This window comes from Ramularia collo-cygni (genome assembly GCF_900074925.1).
Source record: "Ramularia collo-cygni strain URUG2 genome assembly, contig: RCC_scaffold12, whole genome shotgun sequence".
Lineage (NCBI taxonomy): Eukaryota > Fungi > Ascomycota > Dothideomycetes > Mycosphaerellales > Mycosphaerellaceae > Ramularia > Ramularia collo-cygni.
Genome location: NW_019716266.1, coordinates 445,934 through 470,348, shown reverse-complemented (window position 1 = coordinate 470,348; position 24,415 = coordinate 445,934). Strand labels below are relative to the sequence as shown.

The window sequence follows — 24,415 nt, the reverse complement described above, 5'->3', positions numbered from 1 at the left end:
AGTGGGGTGAGGAGAGTGAATGAAACATGGCTTGGCATGTGCTGGCTTCCTAACATACGGGCAAGCTTAACCTTCAATGCTTGTCGATAATTCTGAGCCCCGGTCCCTCATATACACGGAGGGGACTTAGAGAGAGAGAGAGAGAGTTGGACAGACATCGAGAGAAAGCCCGGCCAGAGAGGTTTTCCCTTAGAAGTACCTACCTCCCGAGGTCCTCAACGCTGCCGTCTTTCGCAGCTTTGACATGCATCCGGCACAGCATCCCAGGATTTAGCCTCACCTGAATCCTCAACTTGRGCCTGCCTCTCCTGACAATCGCCATCGATGAATACAGCAGAGCGCTCCCCGAACTACCTCGCCCGGCGACCAGTAGCCAGCGGCGGTCATCAAAGCCATCATAATGATGTGATACGTTTTCATTATGTTGTCCAAAGTCTCGTCTTCCATCGACTCATCGATAGAGTCCTGAACTTTCATTTCGAACCTTTCCATAGCGAGATGTATCTGTGCACGTCCTAAGTCGCCTGCTTCAATCGCGTCCTTCATGTGCCGTCCATGAATCCGGCGAGAGTTCCTGGGCATTGCGTACCCGCGTTGGTATAACGTCAATGGCCTCTTCGTAAGGGTCGCAACTCGATACGCGTAAAGGATTGGAAGGCCTGCGCTTCACTCGTTGACGTGAGGTTCGCGGGGTTGGAGTTTGGAGGACGTGCAGATCCCCGACATCTAACCGGCTGACCAATTTCGAAAGCGGGTGAAAAGCGACTTTTTCCGCGCTCCGAACTTCCTCTTCCTTTCTTCACGACGCTGACTTAGACAGTACAGCGCAGCAAGCTTTCGGTCCGGCGTTATGCAGGCCTTTTGCTACACATTTGCTGCGACTGCGATTTAGGCGGACGAAGAAAGACATGAGGTATTATAAGAGCTGGCTTTTCATCACTTTTTGGAGACAGTCGGCGTCAGAAATGCCATACAACCTTGATTGATCGAGGCCATGGATAAGCAGAGGAGGAGCATGGGAAATGGTTCATGTGTTGCATGGCTATGTTGTGGCCTGTACAAGCGCATCGTTGCTGTCGTCGCTCGATGTGTGGGCTGATGCAGCGGGTGTGATCTTCTAGGTAAGCCCTGGGAGCACCACAATCTCTGTCCCTCTTGTGGGCCACACATGCTTCGTATGTCGATCCTTCCATCTCGGTAGGCTCACTTCGAACCCAGACCACGACTCTCTGGGGTCGCTCCCCATGACCGCCGCATTTACACTCTGATGATGGCGTTGAGTCCTTTCCCGAGTTTCCATACCCGCCTTGATGAAACCATTTCCCTCTACTTGCGGTTCTCCTCCTCCGCATAAAGAGCCTCCGCCAGCTTCTGGACGTGCTTCGCATACACATAGAACTGCTTACCTTCTTCGTGTCTTCCACACTGAATCAGGACCTCCGCCGTGTCCGAAAAAGAGCGGCTGATTGTCCACACACTCTCACTTGTCTTCTTGCTCTGAATCCTCTTCTTCTACGCAAATAGTGCCGTCAGTGAGGCGAAAATCATCATTTGCAATGCTCACGGGTTACGTACCAACCGCGCCCACTCTGCCTCGTCTTCGTTTTTGAAGTGGTCGGTGAGGGTTTCCTGCGGCAACTCAAGCAAGTTGCTGTAGATCTGGCATACTTCACTGGCTTCCGCGCGAAAGCCTTTGTAGTAGAACCTGACGAATCCCTGTTTGAAGTTGTCGAGAATCTCCTCCTCCTTCCAGGTATCATGGTTTGACGAGGACGGCATKCTGCCGATGCGTCGCAGTGGAGGTTTGCGATGGGRGAGTGCGCGACAAAGAACGTGACGGTGATAGCGATGGTGGTGTTGCCGATGAAAGTCACTGGTTGAAAGCGTTGGCTCGATGCCGGATGTCGGTGAACGCGGTATTTGACGTGAAGAAAGTCGCTTGGTGGGAAAGTGAGAACACGGAAAGCGCAATGTTTGGCGAGAGCGTCGATGGCGGTTCGCTGAAGGTTGGCGGGGACTTTCGTGGCAGCCTGTCTGAGTTCATTCACTCTGCCGAGACTCTGTCACATGCAAATCTAGACACCTCAGAACAATTGCATCAATCAACAACACAACACGGTGGCTGATCGTCGTAGATGGAAGACTACTGGACCAACATTTATGCCGACCTCAACATCATAACATCATCAAAATATGCTACCGTCGCTCTATACTGAACGTTTTCCACTTCAGCCTCCAGCCCTCGATCGACCATGTCATGGGCCTCCAATTCCGACTAACATACCCAGGTCATCCAGTCCTTTGATGGTGCAACACAGCGAGATATACGTCCAGTGACTGCTCTATCGTAATTCCGCCCACACGGAGTTGCTCATCGCTTTTTCGAGTTCACACTTCTTCCAGCCCCGACGCGAACTCGGCCTCCAGACTTCGCTCTGTCGCCGGTCAAAATGCTGGGCAAGTAATCCTCGTCCATCAAATTCCTCTCCTTATGCCTTTTCTCAAGCACCGCCGCGTGCTGGTACTCTTTTTGATCCTCTGCCAGGATCAAGTCATTACCCCAACCTCCTTTACCGCCTCCTTTGATTCGCCCATTAGAAGACCCATGCACTGGCTTCGGGATGCTGTAGCGATCTCCACGGCTGTTCCACTGCATGTTCTTCTTCAAGTGTAGCTTAAACTCTCCATTCGCGTTGGTTGAACAGGACACTCTTGTCAAAGATGGCTGTCCACATCGTCCGCAGAACTGTTTGCTCAGATCTTTAGAGGTGTTGAAGCAGGCGTGACATCGCATCACATACGTCTTGAGATGCTTGACGCGAGCCATTGAAGGTGACAGTAGGTTGAGGTTCATCTGCAGGATCACGTTCTGCATGGCAAAGTCGGACGTCAGAACTGCAACTTGCATTGTCTTGGGTTCCGCAATCTGCTTTGTTGAAGCTGATGCATCTTCGGCCTGCTTCTTCTTCAGGTTGCCTGGAGTGATCCAGCCACCGCCATCTGAATCAGAGTCTGGATCATCCGGAGCCTCTCCAGAAGCCTCTTGYGATTCGAGATGGTCAGATGCAGGTTCGCCCTTGTCTGCAAGGTTCGCTGACTCCAGTGCTGAGGTGATCTGAACGACGACATCCGGATCTTGTGCGATTTCGGCAGGAATTAGCAGCGCCTCAGACTCTTTAACATCTCCACTGCGCTCTAGATTGATAGAATCTGGAACATCAACGCCAGTCTCAACAGCTGCAGGCTCCGAGGCCTTTGCTTCGGATTGCTCACTCGACTCCGTAACAGTGTCTTCTGACTTCGCTGCCTCGGTCTCTCCATTGCCCTGGCCTTCCGTTCTGGCAGGAGGCGCACCGTTGAGACCTTTCTGTCCGGGCACCCGCCGCAACCTCCAATCGCCACCATTCCGCTCGCATTCAAGTTCGTAAGTGAGAGCGATGATTTGAATATCAGGTTTGCTTAGCACAGCCAAATCGCCAGTCTTGCGCGCGAAATCGGTGATGACCTTCACGCTTGCCGGCGTCGGTGATCTGAGTGACAGGAATGGTCGTAATGTGGTTTCCACTCGAGATCTTGTCGCGGCATCTTTGATCTCCGTTATGATTGCAGGCACGGTTATGATATTTTCAGTTTGGCTGAGGAGGGTGGAAACGGAAGGATCATTTTTGATGATTGCTCCCGTGTCCAGCACTACTGTGTGGACGGGTTTGTCGGTCGCCATGACTCTGTATCTTGCTTCCTTGCCTGCAGAGGTAATGTTGACTCCGCTGCGCTGGAAGATTTTAGGCATTTTCTGACTGAGAAACCTAAAAACTCGGCAGTTGGGCCGAGCCGGAAGCCATCCCATAGGGCGACAACGACAGAACTAGGTATCCACATCTTCACCCAACGCCTATCTTTGCAAGATTTTAGTATGTCACACCCAGATATCTCTGAACGAACGAGGCATGGATTCTGGCCCTTCCCGACGATATCTGCCCCGAGACAGCTCTTGTTCAGGAGCATACTCAAATGCCGAGCATGATTTGAAATGGCCTTCTTACATCCCATCGTGTATCTGGACGATCCAACCTTCGGGATCGTAGGTGCATTCCGCCAAGATCTAGTTACCGCCGTTGATTGCGTTTCACGTTGGCCGAATTGCCAAGTAGTGGATTACAAGTTGTGACTTATCGTAAAGCAGACACTTACAGCCTACCTTAGGTATCCTCTCCTCTCCACCGAGGGCAACCACGAAAGTGACTGCAAAGCGAAAGATCCTCGACGCCGATGATCGTGGGGCTGATTGATATTTATGATCGTGAAAAGCGTACAGCTTTCCTCCTTGTACATCACTCCCACCAATCGTTACATTCCCTCACAAGAAATGCCTCAAGACGGCCATTGCAGATCTGTGGGGAACGGTGCACAGGTCCGCCTTGGCTGCCGAGGATTTCGAGGCGAGTGCCACCTACAAAACACACATTGCAATTGACACTTTGCGTTGATCCTACGAGATTTCCTCATCGACTGCATACATGTAATAATGATGTGTTCCAGTTGCTTCCGCAGAGACGTAATATCCATCGTACCACCGGTTCCTCACAACTAGTTGCAACAGTCTCGCATACCTTACGCCACCACAGCCACGACTTGCATCCAGCGCGACCTAGCATTAGCGTCTCCGTCAAGCAGGGGTTAATGTCGCGTGTGGAAACTGTCGCAAACGCCAAACCTCGCCATAGTCCCGCACCTGGTCGAGCACAGATGTCGCATTCGACTCTCACTCCCTCTCGCAGTCGAAAAACACACCTCGTGCTGGCCAGGTTTCCCAATCGATCTCCGCAAAGCGTATCTTGTGATTGACAAGGTATCCTTGCCGCTCGCGTCAATACTCCGGTCTGCATACTCCAGGGCCCTGCATACTAAACCTGTCTGTCGCAACTTTTGAGAGTGACTTGAAGAGTGCTGCGACCGCGGCAGCCTCATGCGGCATGGCGGAGATGGCCACCATCACGAGGCCCTCGCGATACAAATCGCAACGTCGAAAGGTATCCGCCGAAGGACTCCAAGGGCCGGACCAAGCTCCTAGTCCGCAGGGGGTCGACGGCGTGGTCCGTAGCAAGTCCCGCTACCATCGTCGACCGGGGACTGCAGTAAGCACATCTGCAGAGCATGCACAGCAGCCAACCCTACAGTCGCAACCCGAAATGCCCTCGCGGTACCACTCGAAAAATCGCCAGTCGCCGCAAAAGCCGCTAAATCAGGTTCCATTAGCACAAAAGCCACCGCAACTGCGCCAGACGAGCTCCAACACTAAGCAGTCTGATGACCGGCTTGTCTCTCCGTCAGCAGAGGTCAGTGCGGGTGATTTCAAAGACGAGGAGGACACTCTGGCAATGAACAGTGGACACCGCAGGCTCAATCGCGAGCAATCCAACGAGCTCGTTCAATCGCGCTCCCCTCCAACACCCTCTTCTGTCCCTGTCGGGGACCTCTTCCCGCCGCCAAAAGCGACGGAAAAGCCTGTTCGTCATGATGGCCCTCCACAGTCTGGACAGATTCGAGCCACAAGGAGCTTGACTGAACTGCCGCACTATGATGAAGCAGAAGCTGACACAGGCTGCTTTGGAGGTTGGTTTAAGCGAAAGAGGGGAGAAGCATTGCCTGCCGGAGCGGCTATCCCGCGGGCGCGAGACTCGAAGGGAGAGCTCCTACCTATTCGTCCTGGCGGAGGTGGCATCGTTCCTGGGATTGATGCTCCGGTCTCTGCAGTCAACGCTGGTGACAGACTAGTTCTGGTGGAGTTTGGACGATCGCAGCGAGTCTTCCCAGTCACACCCACCACCACCTCTGTGGACATTATCAAAAGTGCGTCTATCTGCATGTCAGGCAATATCGATGTCAAGTCTGCGGTGCTGCTGGAATACTTCAGCACTGTCGGCGTCCAGCGACCATTGCGAAGATACGAATATGTGCGGAGCGTGATGAATAGCTGGGACAGTGATAAACAGAATAGTTTGCTGTTGGTTGATCCCGCGTCCGGGATTGTGGAGCCGGAACTCACCATGGCAGGTGTGCCCAAGGATAGACCCGAGGAGCAGAGCTGGTATCTGTTTTACTCTCAGAAGATGGGCAAGTGGGAAAAACGGTTTGTGATTCTTCGCCCCGACGGTCAGATCGTTTGTCAAAAGGAAGCAGACAAGATGAAGGAAGTTGCGAACGTGTGTCATCTAAGCGACTTCGACGTATACACGCCGACGCCAGAGAAGCTGAAGAAGAAGATCAAGCCCCCCAAAAAGCTTTGTTATGCGATCAAGAGCCAGCAAAAGACGAGCATGTTTGAGACTACCGACAACTTTGTTCACTTTTTTGCAACGGGCRACAAACCTACTGCTGAAAGTTTCCACAAAGCCATACAAGGGTGGCGTAGTTGGTATCTGGTCAACGTATTGGGCGAAGGCATGAAAGAAGAGCCAAAGCCAGCAGCCACAGCAGCAGTCACACGTGCCGAACGACAAGTAAGCAACGAGAACGCAAAAACGCATCGTGTACAAGACTCTGTGGGGTCGCACTATCAACTCGGCTCCTTCAAGCCTCTGATCGACTTGGAGGTGTTTGAGAAGCCGGAGCCAACAGGATCAAGCCAGGAGACAGCATTTACAAAGTCTGCCAACCAATTCGATGTGAACGTCTCTCCCGAGAGGAGGAATTCAACGGCGAGGAGGAGGAATCCGCCAGGCGTGCTTACCCAAAAGGCGCAGCTCAAAGATGATGAACCCTTGGCAAACCTACAAAGAAATGGATCTGTCAATAAACGTACAGTCCCAGCCGGAAGACAACTCAAAGACGACGAGCCCCTGGCGAACCTCCAAAGAAACGACTCTGTCAACAAGCGAAGCGCGGTGACCGAGCGCCGTGCGGAATCTGCCGAGTTCAAGAACACTGGCCTGCTCGGGCGGCAATACTCACAACGTCGAAAGAATTACGAGGAGAAGGAGGCTCAGCCAGAAGATCCTTGGACAGCGGGGCCGAATCTGCTCAATGGCCGCATCGATGGTAAAGACGGCGAGCTCGCAGCTGCTGGCGGAGTCAAAAGGCAGTCCTCTATGCGCCGACAGGGTCATGGGGCCGGTGAAGTGAAACGCTCTGGCTCCACTCGTGACCGCGAGACAGGCCGTAGGCGTGGCGACTCAGGTGGACTGCAACGCACGGGATCGGTCGTACGGGAAAAGCCCAAGCCGCTCATCGACCTCACACCAGAACATCGCGAAGCACCGCAGTTCTCAAAGAAAGCAATGGGCAAGGGCTTTGTTCCAGGAAACACCGGTGGCGGTGGGCTGATTGACAGCGCGACGTCGCCCGAAGACTTGATGGGAGTTCCTGCGAGTACTGATTGGCGGCGCTGTGGGTCACAGGCCGTGCCAACTGTTGGCGATGCAAATGTCAAAAAGATCAGGGGCCAGCCTGGCGAGAACACTCTACCGTACGGCATGGCAGATGACGGCCTCAATGGCTCAGGGTCCGTCTCACAGTCTTCACAACCGCTCCAACGCGGCTTCTCGCAGCATCGTCAGCCAGCCCAAACGGCGTTCACTGGTGAAGGCTTGCTCGGTGCTCAAGAGAAGCAAGGATGGGGAGGACACAGCAAAGGCCGCGGCGTCATCGACGGTAGTCGTGCGAATGGCAAGCCACTAGTTGATCTCAACTACAACGACACATTTGCCAATGGCAGCTTGTTGAATAAGGTCCAGAGATCCGAAGGCATTCCGGCGCCTATCGTTGATCGAGAGAAGTGAGACATGAGAAGGAAAGGATTTGTCGAAGGTTATGTTCTTTTCCAATATATCGACAGGATGACTACACGGCTGTATCAGTATCGGCAACAGTGGCATGCAGGCAGCGCCAACCAAGCAAGCGGCAGCGAGAACCTGCGAGTAACAATCTTATCAATCGTTGTATCATTTGTTGGACATAACGAATTTTCTCACCCTGCTTGCAGATTTTCTGATCAGCTGGACGGCGCCTTTAGGCATGGACTTGAAAAATTATGGACACCACGCATGCATCGTCTCTACATCATTTGATATGAGGGTAAAACGCCTGCCTTGTCCTGCTCATTCACTTCGCGAGAACTTTGAAACACTCGCAGTCCTATCAGCAAGCATCACTACCACCACCATCATCATCATCAATTACAGCAAGGAGTGTATTCAAGTTCATGATCTGACTGTACAGGAACTAGTTTCCAATTCGATGCTGTTCGCCGATCAAGTCTTGGCATCCTCGAGTGAACATACATTCCTGGCCCGCCGTCTGGAATGTACGTTCATGCGTGCTCTTCCAGCCAGCGCGTGTGTTACCTGACGCGACAGAGTGGCTGGTAGCAGTATCGATTCCGTTATCGGCAGTTTGCCGCGCTCTTCGCGCAAAGTACCTGAAATCCAAAAAGTGACCTGAAGCTGCGACGGAAGTTGAACTGTACACGAAACCTTAGGCTTTGCTGGACGACAGCGGACGACAATATCATTCGGACTCCGTACGACGCCATCGCGATGGACACACGGAGGCTTGCGAACAAGAGCACAGCAACAAGACTGAAGAGCTCCCGGTCGACTGTTGGACGAGCTGCCGTTGTGCTTTGCCAACACGTTCTCCTATGGACGGCACTTTATATTGCGGCAAGCACGATGTACACTTTGATTATGGGTGTGATCTCTGTCAAAGATATCCCTTCAGTGGTACTTCTACTAGTATCTGTAAGTTTGTCATTCGCTTGAGGCTCGAGGCAACAGCTCACAGAACATTTCAGAGCATCGTCTCCATATCCTATGTAATATTGCACACCACTACAACTAGATTGAACACCTCGGCCAGGAACATGATGCAGTGCGAGAGAGCGGATACACTTCGGAGTTTGGCAAGGTTCACTTTGCGAGTTCTGGCCACGCTCTGGTTGATATCTGCCGCTCTCAGCATCACCGCAACAACTAGTCGCCAGCCGTTGTGCGTGTTGAGTACAACGAGCGCGGGAACATTGGACGTGATGCCTCTGGACAAGGGTGTAACTTGCATCTTGAACCGCACTGGGATACTCGCCAGCTTCGTGGCCTTGTAAGTTGTTCTCATTCCGAGATGGGGAACTGCAGCTGATAACTCCAGGATTGTGTCCGGCATACTCGTCGTTCTGCTGGACCGAGTAGAAGGGCCATTCAGATGCCATCTGTTCGGCATTGTTGAAGAGCACCGCCTTCTTCCTTTATTTCTTCCCCACCACAAGACCGCAAAATTTGCCATGCGGTCCGAAGTGTCATTCAAGTGCAGATCCTCTACCTCAGTTGAAACAGAGGCCCTTACATCACGGCGCAGCTGTAGCTCGCCTGATACAGCCATGGTTCCCAGGAAGAGTTCGGCTAAATTACTCCCTCCATGCCCAAAGAATGCCCTGGGTCTAGGCATATCTACGTCGAAGACTTCGCTACCCCCTTCGATCGTTACGCCATGGCCGTCAACGATGACGCTTCGCTGTCATAAAGTCAGCAACTTCGTGCCTCGACCGCCTTCGTCACCGTTGCCGCCTCTCCCCGCGTACATACCTTACAGGTACCAATCGCCTATGACGTCGCAGAATACCACCTATCTACCTCAACGCCCGTCAAGACTAACTCGGACCCGCAGCTTTGTGACGGAGCCCGTCACCAAGCCTTCTCGAGCTTTGATGGAGCTACACCTGGCGGCACTGAACAGGAAGGATTCCCTGTCAAGCGTTTACAGTCGCAGCACAAGCGGCGGCTCTCYGCCAGCTCTAAGTGAAAGCGGTGGAACGCTGAGTCCTAGTGGCAGCACATCAGTACTCGGAGACATCCATTTAAACAACACTACATCGGCTCCTGGACCAAATCATAGCAGCTCAGGGTTTCCATCGAGCTGGGATGTGGATAATGCTGCAGAGTTGGAGGCTCGAATATCTCCCGTGAGACTTAGTACTAGAGCTGGTGTCATGAAGAGACATCCGCGAGATACGTGGGTGGAGAGTCCCAATCTGCAGATTCGAGCAAAAAGCGCGAGTCCCAGGAAGATTCGAAAAACAAGGGAAAGTGGTAGAGAACACAGTATGTTCTAGATCTGTACATAGTCAGACCTTCCAATGCAACAAGAAGTACTGGCAACGTCTTTCGTCGTCGATGTGCGAAGAGGATAACATAGAGGTAACCATGTGCAAGACATGGCACATTTGATGCCGTCGTCGGCAAAGGTCCAGGCCCATGCTCATTCGAGCTGTCGAAGCTAAATGTCCACCGCTCTAAAAGGCGCCGTGATCACGCGTGACACGAGACGCGTGATCATCACTGTTAGGAAGCAGAGCGTAACGGCAGCGTCTGCTATCGTGGTTCGGGATAGATACGCGGTTCAAGCGGTTGTCCCAGCTGATGTCTTATCAAGTCCCCGCAATGATGAGTCGTGTGATGTATGCGAGATCCAAGACATTTCTCAAGGACGCTCTTTGAGAACTTTGATGAAACGGCGTCCAACAAGGTGCCTACCAAGGTGCTTCCCGGGTGATTTGTAGAAGAACGATGAGAAGTTCTTAAGTACAATAGGCTGCACATCAGATTGAAGGCGTGTATGTCATTGGGCTCGCATGATGATGTTTGTCTAGCGTGATGATGAGCTCCGACGATCTCATGGGCTTCCTTCCCCATGCACCTCATGCCTTCGCACCTGTCTTGACCACCTTATCACTGAACGCGGAGGATCTACCCACTGACCAAGACACCAACATCGACAGCGTCAACTGAGCTTACGAAACATTCAGAAGCCGGACATTTGCCGCAACCATAGCTGTTCGATTGTAGCTCACTCTACGCATCCTCTCACGGATTCCCACATCTAGGACGCAGCTTACGAGCGCTGCTTCTTTCCACCAACGGCTCTCCGCAGCACTTCTGGCAGCCAACAGTCCGAGGTCCATGTCTGCGGCCGCTCCCAGGCCAGCATAGGACCCGCCTAATTACCCACGAAGCCAGCACGCTGGATACTGAGCAACCCAACCACTCCTCCTCCCCTCCCATCGCCTCCGCCGTCCCATCCACAGCCTCAATCGCACATCCTGCCCAGGACTCTTCTCAAGCACCACCCTCTACTGCCCAATCGTACCAACATCAAGCACACTCGTTGACCGCCACTGGTGTACCCTCGGGACGCGAATCTGTCCACGCCGAGCCGACGGCTACTGCCCACATCGATCCCTTACGCAAGCGCCGCAGAAGTTCTTCTATTTCTGCGTCGGGCAGTGCCGTCGCTTCTGGTAGTCATCCCAGGAAGCGAGTCCGTGGTTCGAACGAGCAAGCCGTATCCCCTGTAGACGGGACTATGCGGCCTGACCACGCCACCGAACACAGTCTCAGAACGCAGCAACGACCTTCGATCAACGGCTTATCTCTCAACGGCTCTTCTCCGCCAACCAACAGTTCCGTTAAGAGCGAAACAAACGGACATTACACCAATGGGCACACCGACAACGCAATAGCAGTACAAAATGAGGAACCCTTCTTTGGCCACGATAGAGAAGAAGTCACACGAATACTGCTGCAGAGTCTAAGCGATTTGGGATACCGAGGAGCTGCGGAACAGCTCTCACGAGAAAGTGGCTACGAGCTGGAGATACCCAGCGTTGCTGCGTTTAGGACCGCAGTTTTGGGTGGGGAGTGGGATGAAGCAGAGTCTCTGTTATTTGGAACAGACTCAGCCGAGCTTGACGGAGGCGGAGTACTCGTTGGAAACGGGGACTCCCACAACGTAACATGGCGGAAGAGCGGCGGGGCTCACAATGGCACATCAAGACAAGGACTCCCGCTGGCGGAAGGCGCCGATGTCACATATTTGAGACTCTGCCTCCGACAGCAGAAGTATCTCGAGCTGCTGGAACGCCGGGATCTCACCTCAGCTCTGATCGTTTTACGATCGGAACTCACCCCTCTGAAAACCGATGTCGGGCGTTTGCATTTCCTCTCAAGGTACGTGTTGTCAAAAGGCGGTAGGTGCGAGCTCATTTAGACGTTGCATTGCTGACAAAAGGTTCTGCAGCCTTGTGATGTGTCCTTCGGCATCAGATCTTCGAGGCCGGGCTGATTGGGATGGCGTGGAAGGGCAAAGCCGAAGTGTTCTGCTCTCACAGATATCCAAGGCGATCTCACCATCCGTGATGATTCCTGAGCATCGTCTTGCTACCTTACTGTCCATGGTACAGGACGAGCAGATAGAGAATTGCCGGTATCACAACACAACACTTCAGCCCAGTCTATACACCGATCACGATTGCCTCGCGGAAGACTTTCCATTACACACGAAACTCGAGCTGCGACATCATTCGGATGAGGTATGGCTGCTAGACTTCAGTCGCGACGGATCTATGCTTGCCACTGCCGGTAGGGACGGGCTGGTCTGCGTGTACGAGACTGGTAGATGGAGCATCCTGCATGAAATCCGCGAATTTGAACGAAGTCGTCAGGGCAGTAGTGCGTCCAGCACATCGAGCGATGAACGAGGCATCTGCTCAATTGCATTTTCACCCAACAATCTCTACCTCATAATCTGCAGTAAGACCAGCGAATTTGTGGTAGTCAACACCAGGAATGGGAAGAGAGTCGCCCACGCAGACCACTTCGACTACTCCGTAACGGCGTGTGCATGGCTTCCGGACTCCGAGCGTTTCGTCATTGGCTCTCACGGCTCTGAAAGACCATTGGGCCTGTACAGCCTCCGACCGGACGCTGGTCAACAGGGCGAAGGCCCAAATGTCGTAAGGAATTCTCAGATCCATTCCTGGCGGGATCCTCCCTGGAACGCCYCATTGGAGGAACAACCGCCTAGTTTTCGTATCGCTGATTGCACCGTCAACTCTGCTGGTACACGCATGGCTGCAGCCACAAGCCACAATAGGATCATGCTATACTCTCTGGACCCAGCGCAGCAGTACTGCAAGATTGCAGAATGGAGCATGGACGATAAACTCAGCTCGACCAACTTCTCAAGTGACGGGGAACTACTGCTGGTCAACATGAACGAGGGTCGAGTAGTAGCGCTGGACTCTGAAACCGGCGAGGTGGTGTGCAGGTATGAAGGCGTGGTGCAAAAGGAGTATGTCATTCGAAGTGCATTTGGAGGCGCGGGCGAAGGATTTATCATTAGTGGCAGCGAGGGTATGTGTATCGATGGAGAGAAATGGATTTGAAGTGTTGCTAACATTGGACCCAGACTCGAGAGTCTACATTTGGCGGCGACAAACCGGAATGCAGGTTGCTGCGCTGGACGCACATGCTCCAGGGCCTGTCAATGCGGTAGCTTGGCATCCCACCAACCCGGCCATATTTGCGAGCGCTGGTGACGACCGCAGAGTGCGGATGTAAGTCGTCTCGGAATGTTGGCCGCAGAGAACGACCATTACTAACGAATCGTACCAGATGGTCATCATTATCTGCCTCAGGGCGAAGACCTGATTCTGTTTCTGATATAGCAGCGTTGGGCGGAGCATCAAGGCCGCTCAGTGGTATCAGCGAGCGAAGATGAATCAGCAACACGAGGTAATCGAAGCGTATGACCACTTATTATTTACATTGATGATCGTCGAGGTGGCCTGAAGGGGCCTCTGAGAGATATGTAAGTATCTTCACTCACGCGATTGGTATTTGTCCAAGATCCTCCTTAGTGTTGACATGTCTCGTTCCTGTGAATGCACTGTATACTATGCCATCTCCTCCACCTCGCTAAGAGACACGATGCTGTCATGGATATATGTGGGCTTTGATTGGAAGATGTGGCATTGGCCAACTTGAGCAGCAGCTCCTTCTGCTTAGAAAAGACCGGARGTAGCGGCAACGTCGTCATGCGCCTGAAATGGATGTTTCGTCGGAGATCGTTCTTGCATCCGACAACAGACCACATTTTCAAAGGAAGGAACGCCTCGCCGCGGGCAATACACGTGAAGGACATCATTGCTTGCATGTGAAAGGCGCGTACAACGTTGTAAAGTTATATACTGTTCCCTTCGGCGCCTCGTTATCGGACTCGGCAAGAAGCGTGTCCAACTGGCGCCGGCTCTCTCACCAAGAGTGAAATTGGCCTTTTTCCACGACCCCTTATTATTAAGCCTCATTCTGCATAAACACTTCCTCGTCAACCTCATCCGCTTCTGACCTTACAGTTTTTCGCTGGCATCGAGTCAGTCTGTTCTCTTCCCGTCACTCCTTAGGACGCGCCCAAACTTGCACGACCGAGCCTCAACGCACGCGACCTCTTCGAATCCCGACACAAGCTCAACGCGCTCCTGCACGCTGCATCAAAATACGATACACCCTCGAGCAACATGGGGCAACCAGACTGGCTCGAATATGGCATTCCCACCCTCGATAGACCATTCGGCGTCGCATTGTGGCCCATCTTCGCGAAAGCATTTGAAGCTGTCCGTGGCTACTCGCCGGAGGACTTCCGTTTCGTGTCCGGCAAGACGCCAATGGCCAGCATGGCGGAAACCGCGATTTTCCTGATCTCCTACTACATCATCATCTTTGGAGGACGCGAGTTTATGAGGGAAAGACCGGCGTTCAAGCTCAACTTTTTCTTCAAGATCCACAACTTCTACTTGACGGCCATCAGTGGCACCCTCTTGCTGCTGTTCTTGGAGCAGCTGATTCCAACAGTCACGAGGAATGGTGTCTACTACGCGATCTGCCATTACAATGGTGGCTGGACGCAGCAGCTTGTGGTTCTCTACTACGTGAGTTTGAAGCGGGAGATGCGCAGCGCAGCGCAGAGAGGAAATGAGGACTGACCTTTGCTCCAGTTGAACTACCTCACCAAGTACCTTGAGCTACTCGACACATGCTTCCTCTTCCTCAAGAAGAAGCCGCTCACCTTCCTCCACACCTACCACCACGGTGCCACCGCCCTCCTCTGCTACACCCAGCTTCTCGGCCACACTGCGGTGTCCTGGGTGCCAATCACTCTGAACTTGATGGTCCATGTTGTCATGTACTGGTATTACTTCCAGTCTGCACGTGGCATCAGGATTTGGTGGAAAAAGTACATCACCATGCTCCAGATCATCCAGTTCGTGATTGATCTCGGGTTCGTTTACTTTGCGTCATACACCTACTTCAGCGCCCGGTACTTCCCATGGCTGCCAACATATGGCATCTGTGCTGGAGAGGAGTTTGCAGCCTTTGCTGGTATGGGAATCCTCAGCTCGTACCTGTTCCTCTTCATTGGATTTTAYGCATCTACATACAAGAAGCCAGTCAAGAAGGGTAGAGGCCGCGCGACCAGTGCTCTTGTGGAGATGAAGGATGAGCCGTTGCCCGATGCCAAGGATGTCAGGCGACGATTGAGCGGAGGCCCATCGACTCTTGCTGGATACAGCACCGGGAAGGAGAACGGCACTCCCGGTCGCGTAACCAGATCGCGAAAGGCTTAGGAGCCTCACGATCTGCGTGCGTTCGAGTTAGCAGTCTCTCCAGTACACGCTTGGGAAGATGCGCTCGCGTTTGAAAGAGAACGAAAACGGCAGGAGGAGGCAACGATTGATGCGGATACTGCTCGAACACCAGGCCGCTGGCCAAGCTTCGTGTAAAAATCATAGGGTAGGTCGAATGGTGTACAGGCGTGGGAAGGTTTGGCTGAATGCATAACAGTGCGAGCAGGTCGGTAGGCTTGTTCAAGACACTTTGTACGATATTGATGCATCATAGCACGAAAGGGCAGGAAAAGATCGTATTTACTGGGATTCTTAACAGTAGATACATAATGCGAACATAACATCACAACAGATCGCACTGCTCCCGAGGCGACCTCGATTTGACCTCGACAAAAGATGTTCATGCGCGGGATGAGTGGCAGACGCCGGAGCCGAGTGAAATGAACAGCACATCAAATCTCACCCGGAGCTTGGTGAGCACGACGTGGCAGTTCTGCTGCACCTAAGCGAAACCATACTGTCAAGCGCTAATGTCTGGCGGCACTTGTTTAGCCCTCCTTGCGCAAGTCAGTATGGCTTCCGCGAAGATGCGCTGGCAATATTCGTATCCTACTATAACAGCTCGGCAAAGCACACTCGCTGCGGCGCGCATCGGCAATCCCATTTGGACGGCGTGGCCATCACGGGCACTAGCAGTATACTCTGGATATACCATTACATTTCTCATGCTGGGAACACAGAGCCGACGATATTGTAGAGACCAAGGTAAAAAACGATCACGCTTATTTGCGACATCCTCTGCCGCATGACCCAGGCTCGGTACAACGGAAGGCACGTGGATGTGCGTCTTGTGTCTCTTGGCCTTTGAGAAGTATCACCCCATGGGGCGATGCAACGGCTTGAGTGAGTTGAGATCAGGCCATTAAGTACATGCCGACATTCAAAAGGTTTCGATGGCATTCTTCCCTCGATGACAATCTTGACCTCGACGACATTGCGGCAACCCAGACAGAAGATGCGAATTTCTGCCCACGTTCGGAGCAACACCCATCGGTACATGATGACACGAAGAGAATGGACCACAAGAAGAAGAGCTTAGGCGATTCACGAATCTTTAGTCCCCTCTATCACATGTTCTTGTATAAGGTCTACCATCTCACCAGTAGACATCGTGGGCGAAGCAGATTCACGACTTCGAACTCCCACCGCAACTAACGTCCGACTGTGTCTGCCAGCAGCTCAACGATCCACACACAACAGCCCAAAAGCACGATCCGACAGTGGAAGCATTCGCATTTGCACACATGCAATTCAAGTATCAGGTGAGTCCTCACTGGGTACAGCCAGTACCAATGGGCGCCATCAACAGCTAATATGCAGCAGAGTACTGTAGGAGTCAAGACAATCGTTGACAAATCGCTACCCACATGGTATCTGGGCACCATCATGTACCACTCCAAACCACCACGGTCGAGCAGAACAGCCAAGTCGGGCTTCACACCGACCACGAGAATACGCCGGAGAGCGAATTCCGCCTAGGTCTCCGGGATGCGGATGTGGATCTGGCCGTGGCTGGCCGCTGCGGGTGGCGTGACATCTCTCACCATATACCTTGCAAACCACCGACAGAGTKGAACATGGACTGTCAAGCGACCTATCGGCTCTCTTAGCGACAGAAGGCCAACTTCTTCACGATTCTTTGAATACCAGAACCGGAGAATGCCGTAGAGCTCTCCACGCGTGCGTTCACGGTAGTCTCGTCACTGTGGAACGGGCTCGAAGTACAAGATATATATCTGCTGTAGGTGCTGCAATATCAACGTCAACTCACACGCCATCTTCTCGATTACCTCCATGAGGTCGGACTCAACTTTCAGCCGTCAACCATCAACCATCAACCACAATCATGACCACAGATTTGCCTCCTTTCGAAATCACGAATTGTTTCTCGTCAGCCCAATGTATGTCGGGCAACATACCACAGGAATGTCAGAATAGCAACCTCATCTGCCCAGCCCTGCCACTCAACCCCGTCGATTCTCAAATGTCCTTTTCGTCAGGTGGCTTCAATTCAAATGCTGTGACCAGCAGTGATTCCGAAGACTCTATTAGCGGCAAGCCAGCACTGTCAGAGGCAACAATGCTACCAAATCTTGCTCGACCAACAAGACCACATCGTCGAATTCCGCATACTGTCATAGAGCGACGCTACCGAGACAATCTCAACACTCAGATCGAGACCCTACGACTGTCGCTTCCTTCGCTCAAGAATGCCTATGTCTGCTCGCCGGACGTCGAAGATAGCGCATTACCGCCTCGACTACCCTCGAAAGCTATGATTATTGCCACGGCCTCCACGTACATCAAGGAGCTTGAGGTGGAGAGAACACGAGCTGTGGAAGCTGCGAGCAATCTCCAACAGGAGGTCGCAGATCTGCAAAAATTGATTCAGTGCAATGACTGCTCGATACTGCAATATCTGCAAGCGGCCAGCAGTGACCGGTCTCAACTGGCCGGATAGCTGGCGAGGGACGTCCTTCGATGCCGTTCGGCAACGGGAACAGCACGGTCGTCGATGCATCGCGTTGATGTTTGGTGGGATCAGCAATATAGCGACTTGGATAAAGGGGTAGCACGCGCGGGCAGGACGTTTCTGAGGAAGAAAGCTTCGAGGTCGTAGGGTATGACCATGCAAAACAGATATCGATATTGCAGATCGGCAGCAGCGGAAGTCTAGGACGATGGAAACCAGGTTTGGCTGGCAGGAAAAGTATATAGAACTAGTTGACCTTGATGAGAGGCTTGACGAAAGCAACATACCATGTAATTGTAAACTGGAACCTACGACGGCGTTGGGTCCCAATCTGTGGTCGTAGTCAAAGCCGTCGACATGAGAGTCGTCATCAATTTAGATAAGACCAGGCATCTCGATATTGTTCCCGAGTTGCGCTCGTGACAGACTTCGCCGATCTTGAAGCTTTGGAGACCTTTTCACGGGCAGGATCGCTCGAGAAGGTAAGTGACAGAGGGAGAGCCGTCAACGACGTGTAACTTGTTCTCTTGAACATTCTCATGTTGACGATGATTGTGGTCTCTACGGCCCATGTTGCTTGAGAGCGAGTCAATGGCGACCGCATCAAGGTGGTGATTCTTGGTAGACCGTAGCTTCCAAACTTCTTTCAAGTCATGCGTTTGAAGGTTCTTTTCGTGGGTCAATTCTCCCATGAGCAGCGCCGTTATCTTCACAGTCGCACAACATACTTGCGTTGCGGCAAGTGGGAATCTGCCGCAGCTTCTTGCCACGACAGACCGACTTTGAAAACAAAACGGCGTCTGTCTGAACACGACATGTTTGTGCGATGGGCCTTGATAAGTGGATCGTTACAGCATCTCGACGCACCGGAGTGGAATAATGCGCGTCCCGGATGACTACCCTACCTACAGCTCAGCAAGGTTAGCCGTCGCGGTCGCATGTTGCAGGCCACCCTCACGAGGACTGGCAAGATGTTGCGACGAATCATGCATCGCAACGACGGCTCCGTCGGCATCGACCAATGATGACGGACAACGGCACGAGGTCAGCGACAGCAGTCCTGCACCTCGCTTTGCAAGCCCCGCCGCTCGAGTGTCGACGTGTTCAAGGAGGCCAGCTGCAGGGAGCTCGAAGAAGACGGAGCTGCGCGCCATGATTGGCTGCTGCCGTCCACCCGAGCGGCAGGACGACTCATGCGTGATCTACCGAGCTGCCATCAGACGAGAACCTTGAGAAAGAGTCAGTTCAAGAGGCACGACGGCGTCTGATGCGCTCTCCATTCAGCCATCCGCCTTGATCGCTCGCACGCGATTTGCATTCACCTCCAGTCGTTGACCTCCAGCCCCATTCAATCTCGACCCGAAGGCTCACGGTCAGCCTCTGTGCCGGTTTCCAAGGTATCGCATCTGCAACGTGCAGCTCCACATTTTCAACTCAACCTTCCCTCTACCAACACACGCCCTCTGCAAGCGACTGAGTCGTGCCGCGGGTTGCGACGATGAAGTGAGCCGGCCTCTCCTCTGCAACACCGCCGTCCAACCACCGTACCTGTAAATCAAGCAATGTCCAATACTGGCTCGCCACTTGACGACCATGAAAGGGATCAGGGCTGTACGTTTCTTCCTTCTAGTAGTTTGCTGCAACGCTGTGACCACGTCCAATCATAGCTTTCGCGCCAGGCCTGGGTCATATGTAGTGATGAGTTRGCATTGCTGGCATCTGTCAACGACCGCCGCTAATTCATGTTACCACCTGCAGCCGTGTCACCTCCGAGCTCTCACCATGCCTCGAGGTCCGCGACGCCAGAAATATCCTCGCCGGACATCGCGTCGCGGAATCTCTCTTCTCTCTCGTCTCTGCCAAGGTTGCGCTCCAGCTCTCTTCCTCCACCGGACATGGACATGGCCTTCAAACTTGCCTTCCATCTGGCACCGGCGAGGAATAGCAATGTCGATGCTGTGGACTTTGCACAGGTGCCCGCCGAAGTGGACTTACCGAACAAAATCTTACGGCCACAGCATCCTCCGGATTCTTCCTCGCCGGATGCAGTACCAATAGCCTCGACAAAGGTCAACACTGACCAGGTCACGCCTGTGCGAGAGATCGTTCGTCTCCTTCGCCTGCAAAAGGACCACCAACGTCAATGCCGTCGAGCCGAGGACACCCTGTACCGTCTTCAGATCGCTACCGCGCGGACCAGTCGTCTTGTGTGCGCAGCACGTTCGGCCCAACATACTCTGGCTGAGTGCATCAAGTCCGAGGACAAGGCCAGCTTTACTAACCTTCTTCACGCCTTTCACGATGCCAGCGAAGAATGTTTGGCACCGCAACCCGAGGTGGCCGCCGAACCTGCAGGTGCGGATCAATACTGTGCCCATTCCTTCATGGATGGGATATCCACCGATTCTAGAAGTTCCATCCTGGAGCTACTCACCAAGATCAGACACGATGGCACCTTTCTTGCTGACCGACTAGATGCCCTCTCGCAGAAGGAGTTAGTAGATTTGATTCCGGATCGTGGTGCTTCCCGGCAAAGCGAATCGATGTTTGGATCGTCAGTCCGTTGGAGTTCTCGCGCTTCCAGGTCGTTGGGTTTCGTTGTGGACGCGCATGTAGACATGGTCTCGTCTTACTCATACGGCAGTGCACTGGAAACCCTGATGTTTTGTACCTGGGGACTGACCACTTCCCGGCGTCTCGAGCATGAGCGCTCGACTAGCATTTGGGCTACTGTATGTGCCCAATTGCTATCCAAGCAGAAACCAGGATGCGAGAAGCTTATCCCGGCGGTGTTGGATGTTTGGGCGTTCTCCCTCCCATGGCCAGCCAAGGAACGCCTTGAACTGTGGATGTTGCAGACCCTCCAAGAAGGTTGCTTCCTACTTGATCAGCCCAGCAAACAAACCTTTAGGGCTCGAGTTGAGGGACGGCCGGAAATACCACTGGAGGATGTGCTCCGGGCGGAAGCGTTCTACGCACAGGCCGTTGACTCCCTTCTCGATCTTTTGGGTGATCAATCGGGCCCCAGTCTGATTCCACCAGGTGCACTTACGATGGGCCGCACCATTTGGGAAAAGCTTGCAGACTCTCCCGGACACCAGCAAAGTTTACCACAATTCATCGTCACGCGCTGGCTTTGTTCGTCATTCCTGGCCGACGCTCTCACACTTTCCGAGGTATGCTGCTCTATGCTACTTGTCGGGCTTATCATCATCCACTGACTTTCGAAGGCACATGGTTCTCTAACTGACCACTACGTCCCGGAAATCTCGCGTCAACGAATACTTCGCAAAATTGCAGAAAGAACGCAAAAGGCTGTGTATGAGGTGGCCTACTCATGGTGAGCGGCACTCAAATCGCTGTCTGCGCATAGCTAATCTTATTTCAGGAAACACGGCAGTAAGGCCTCTACAGAAGTGACGCAGCGCGTCAACACCATCATGGCACTCTTGCAGCCAGTAACATTCCAGCGCGGCAGCCCGAACTCTTACTTTCCCAACGTTGACCATACGGATTCTAGGAGGCCAGGAGAAGACTTTGTGGTAGTCTCTGCCAAGGATGTTGTAGTATCGATCAACGCTCTGTACCCTCAAAGGAGGCCTGCTTCCGTTTCCTCGGACTACGGAAGTGTCACATCTGGCTTGCAATCATCCGCATCATCCGTGTCTGGATTCTCGCTCTTCCGCAATGCACATTCCGCGGAGACTTATTCTAACCTATTTACCCCATGGTCGAGCGAAATGCAGTCGCCGGGTGCCGCAAGCGATCCCCTCGACTTGGAACAGTCATCAGATGCTCAACCGCTACACGAAGCCTGCTTAGAGCTTGAACAATTTGACCAGCATGGATCCCCGGGTCGTTGGACTGTGCTGGCAGCTCCACCAAACTCTGCTATTCTGACCACCATGGAGGAGCGTTTCTCTCAAGTTAGCTCCACGGATAACGCCACAGCACACCAGCATTCACCAATTCCCGATGCACAACCTCGAGACCACAATTCTTCTCTGAGCGTTGTCGAGCAACTACTCGGAAGCTTGGAGATTGCCGCAGTCGACAGCTCGCTATCTGTACTTGTCCCAGGAGAGCATGTTTCCGATGCGTGGTCGCAGCTGCGCGGATTCTTCGAGGATGCCATGACGGATTGCGATTCGCATTCGGACTTTGTTGGCGCTCACTTTTGGTTTCACCAATTCCAGAAGCTACACGAGGAGGTTTCTCGATCAGAGAATATGTCAGTGCTGAAATCTTTGATCCAGGAGCTCCAGGTATCTGCGGAGAGCTCCATTCGTCGCTCGCTGGTCATTGAACAAGCCTGCGGGAAGTGGTTAAGACTGCTGAAGTCCTCTACACAGTTGCGAAGCGAACATTTAGCCCCATTGACTGAGGCCAACGAGCGTCTACGTGACAAGATGTGGTATGTTGCGGATGTGCGAACTTCCGCTGCCTACGATGAGGCTCGATCGGTTGCAGCTGCCTTGCGTATCATGGGCAGGCCGAAGAGACCATCACGCACACGGATGACTCCACCTTTGCGGCATTGGAGTGGCACCAAGCTGGCAAGCACGAGTGTACAGCTGAAGTCGGAAGCTCAAATACTTGAGCTATTGAGCGCGAGGCCGGAGCACGGAGGTCCCAACAAGCTGAGTGACGAGCAATCCAGGATTACCGCCGCTTGGCTCGAGAGGCAGAACATTGACAACCTTTGCAAAGGCGAAGAGCGCCTTCACAAATTCTGCATGGAAGTGAAGCGATGCATTGAATCTATCATAAATGCACCTGCGGAGTCATCCACCATATCTTCGAACGCTCTCTTTTCTCGAGAAGGATCGTCATGGCAAGGTCGCCGAACGCAGTACGGACAGGCCACACTGGCAGGTCTCTACGGAAGTGCTGGCCAAGCTAGGCTACTTTCATTGCAGCCTCATTTGCGTAGTTCAGATGCGTTGTCAGGGAGCTCTCGTGCACTGTCCAGTGTGAGCTCCCGCGATTATCTCGAAACCAGGAGCCCAACGCTGACGAACAAGTCATCCATGCCATTTTGGTCTCCCGCAATGACAGAGGCGGAATCGCCATCGAGTACTACAAGTATCGGCACTTCGCTGAAGCAATCCGCAATGGAGTCGTTCCAAAATAAGCGAGGCGATGCGCCAATGGCGACGCAGCGACCGGCTCTTGATAGATTGCGTGAACGCCTGACTGGGCTTTTGCTCAGTGATCTTACCTCCAGCCTGTACAACGAAGGCAGCGAGACTGACGTTGCATTTTGGACCGGCCTTGGGTCAGATCTGGTCAACAGACATTTCCGGAATGTGAGAGCATACCAGTGGAACGTTGGAGAGCGGAAACCATCGATGCCTTCAGCAATTCATTTGCCAACGTCGATGGCTCCGTTCAGCTTTGATGGTGCGTTCCATCGTTTGCTACAGAAGTTCTCTAGGGTCTGCAACCCCTCTGTGAAGCTGAGCTGTCTGTACGATATTGACAGGCTACTGATCCCGTACATGGCTCAGCGGGGCGGTGATGGCCACGCATTGTCGGCTGTCTCGCCAACAAAGGATACTTCGAGCGAGATCAGTGTCCGCGGGTTTCGTGATCTCTTCTCGCAACACTCGCTCCGCCCTTCCACCATCTTCAGAGACATGCAGTACATTGCTGCGCTACTCCCTTCTTCGACGCTACAAGACACCGCTCAAGGCAAAGCCTTTTGCAATGCAGCAGTAGCAATTTCGGGTCTTAAACGGGACGCAAGACTAGTCATGGTAGAGACGGCTGACAGCATCATCGCGTATCATTCTAACAATCGAGGCCATGGGCGATCGCCATCCACGGCGCAGCAGCAACGAGATTCTGCGATATTCACAACGCCTAGCCGCACTTCATCTGCCGAAGACATTGCCCGCTACAGCATGGCAGACGCTGCATATCTCCTCCAGATCACGGCCAAAGAGGGAGATCACGTAGCGCAGCGTGAACTTGCTACACTCTATTTGACGCATCCTGAGCTTATGGACCGAATCATTGCACCATTTGCAAGACCGAAAGAAGTATTTCGGGAGGAGCTGGAGGCCAGATGGCGAAAGAATCAAGACCCTAATMGATGCGATCCGACGACCATGTGTGTTGCTCATCATTGGATGAATCTCAGCAGTAAAGGCGGTGACTCCTTGGCGAAGGAGTATCTCAGGCAACGAGAGGAGATGGACAGTTTTTGAGGTCGCGTATTGCTAGTTTTCAAGCGAGGCGTTGGTGGGGATGTCTACTTATTTGTCCTGTCAAGGCTAGCTTGTACAGTGTTCTCTTAACGATACCCATGTTGTTTGGGCGGCAGAGTTGATAGGCAGGTTACTCAGCACCTTGATGCATCGCAGCGATTGTCGACCCTTTTGGAAACGAAGGAAGGTGGCCTCGCAACAGACCACCATTGGAGTGGA

At 53.0% G+C, this 24,415-nt stretch overlaps 9 protein-coding genes; 7 read left to right on the top strand and 2 right to left on the bottom strand.

Moving 5' to 3' along the window:
• Positions 1–1,326: 1,326 nt before the first annotated feature.
• Positions 1,327–1,779, bottom strand: RCC_07703 (uncharacterized protein; the record flags this gene model as incomplete). XM_023772957.1 has 2 exons in its annotated part: positions 1,327–1,512; positions 1,576–1,779. The coding sequence occupies 2 exons, from the start codon at positions 1,777–1,779 to the stop codon at positions 1,327–1,329; spliced, it is 390 nt and encodes a 129-aa protein (XP_023628725.1).
• A 592-nt stretch (positions 1,780–2,371) lies between these two features.
• RCC_07702 (related to art-4 protein) lies at positions 2,372–3,790 on the bottom strand (the record flags this gene model as incomplete). Its single annotated transcript, XM_023772956.1, has 1 exon — positions 2,372–3,790. The coding sequence occupies one exon, from the start codon at positions 3,788–3,790 to the stop codon at positions 2,372–2,374; it is 1,419 nt and encodes a 472-aa protein (XP_023628724.1).
• Positions 3,791–4,973: 1,183 nt separating this feature from the next.
• Positions 4,974–7,778, top strand: RCC_07701 (uncharacterized protein; the record flags this gene model as incomplete). The annotated part of the gene is made up of 1 exon (XM_023772955.1): positions 4,974–7,778. One exon carries the CDS (start codon positions 4,974–4,976, stop codon positions 7,776–7,778), a length of 2,805 nt encoding a protein of 934 aa, XP_023628723.1.
• Positions 7,779–8,684: 906 nt separating this feature from the next.
• Positions 8,685–9,097, top strand: RCC_07700 (uncharacterized protein; the record flags this gene model as incomplete). XM_023772954.1 has 2 exons in its annotated part: positions 8,685–8,738; positions 8,792–9,097. The coding sequence occupies 2 exons, from the start codon at positions 8,685–8,687 to the stop codon at positions 9,095–9,097; spliced, it is 360 nt and encodes a 119-aa protein (XP_023628722.1).
• A 2,255-nt stretch (positions 9,098–11,352) lies between these two features.
• On the top strand, positions 11,353–13,548 carry RCC_07699 (related to WD40 repeat-containing protein; the record flags this gene model as incomplete). XM_023772953.1 has 4 exons in its annotated part: positions 11,353–11,996; positions 12,067–13,181; positions 13,237–13,384; positions 13,443–13,548. The coding sequence occupies 4 exons, from the start codon at positions 11,353–11,355 to the stop codon at positions 13,546–13,548; spliced, it is 2,013 nt and encodes a 670-aa protein (XP_023628721.1).
• A 796-nt stretch (positions 13,549–14,344) lies between these two features.
• RCC_07698 (probable fatty acid elongase (FEN1)) lies at positions 14,345–15,451 on the top strand (the record flags this gene model as incomplete). XM_023772952.1 has 2 exons in its annotated part: positions 14,345–14,755; positions 14,822–15,451. The coding sequence occupies 2 exons, from the start codon at positions 14,345–14,347 to the stop codon at positions 15,449–15,451; spliced, it is 1,041 nt and encodes a 346-aa protein (XP_023628720.1).
• A 1,304-nt stretch (positions 15,452–16,755) lies between these two features.
• Positions 16,756–16,990, top strand: RCC_07697 (uncharacterized protein; the record flags this gene model as incomplete). XM_023772951.1 has 2 exons in its annotated part: positions 16,756–16,773; positions 16,835–16,990. The coding sequence occupies 2 exons, from the start codon at positions 16,756–16,758 to the stop codon at positions 16,988–16,990; spliced, it is 174 nt and encodes a 57-aa protein (XP_023628719.1).
• A 367-nt stretch (positions 16,991–17,357) lies between these two features.
• On the top strand, positions 17,358–17,972 carry RCC_07696 (uncharacterized protein; the record flags this gene model as incomplete). The annotated part of the gene is made up of 1 exon (XM_023772950.1): positions 17,358–17,972. The coding sequence occupies one exon, from the start codon at positions 17,358–17,360 to the stop codon at positions 17,970–17,972; it is 615 nt and encodes a 204-aa protein (XP_023628718.1).
• A 1,574-nt stretch (positions 17,973–19,546) lies between these two features.
• RCC_07695 (uncharacterized protein) lies at positions 19,547–24,196 on the top strand (the record flags this gene model as incomplete). XM_023772949.1 has 4 exons in its annotated part: positions 19,547–19,595; positions 19,743–21,160; positions 21,215–21,324; positions 21,373–24,196. 4 exons carry the CDS (start codon positions 19,547–19,549, stop codon positions 24,194–24,196), a joined length of 4,401 nt encoding a protein of 1,466 aa, XP_023628717.1.
• Positions 24,197–24,415: the final 219 nt, after the last annotated feature.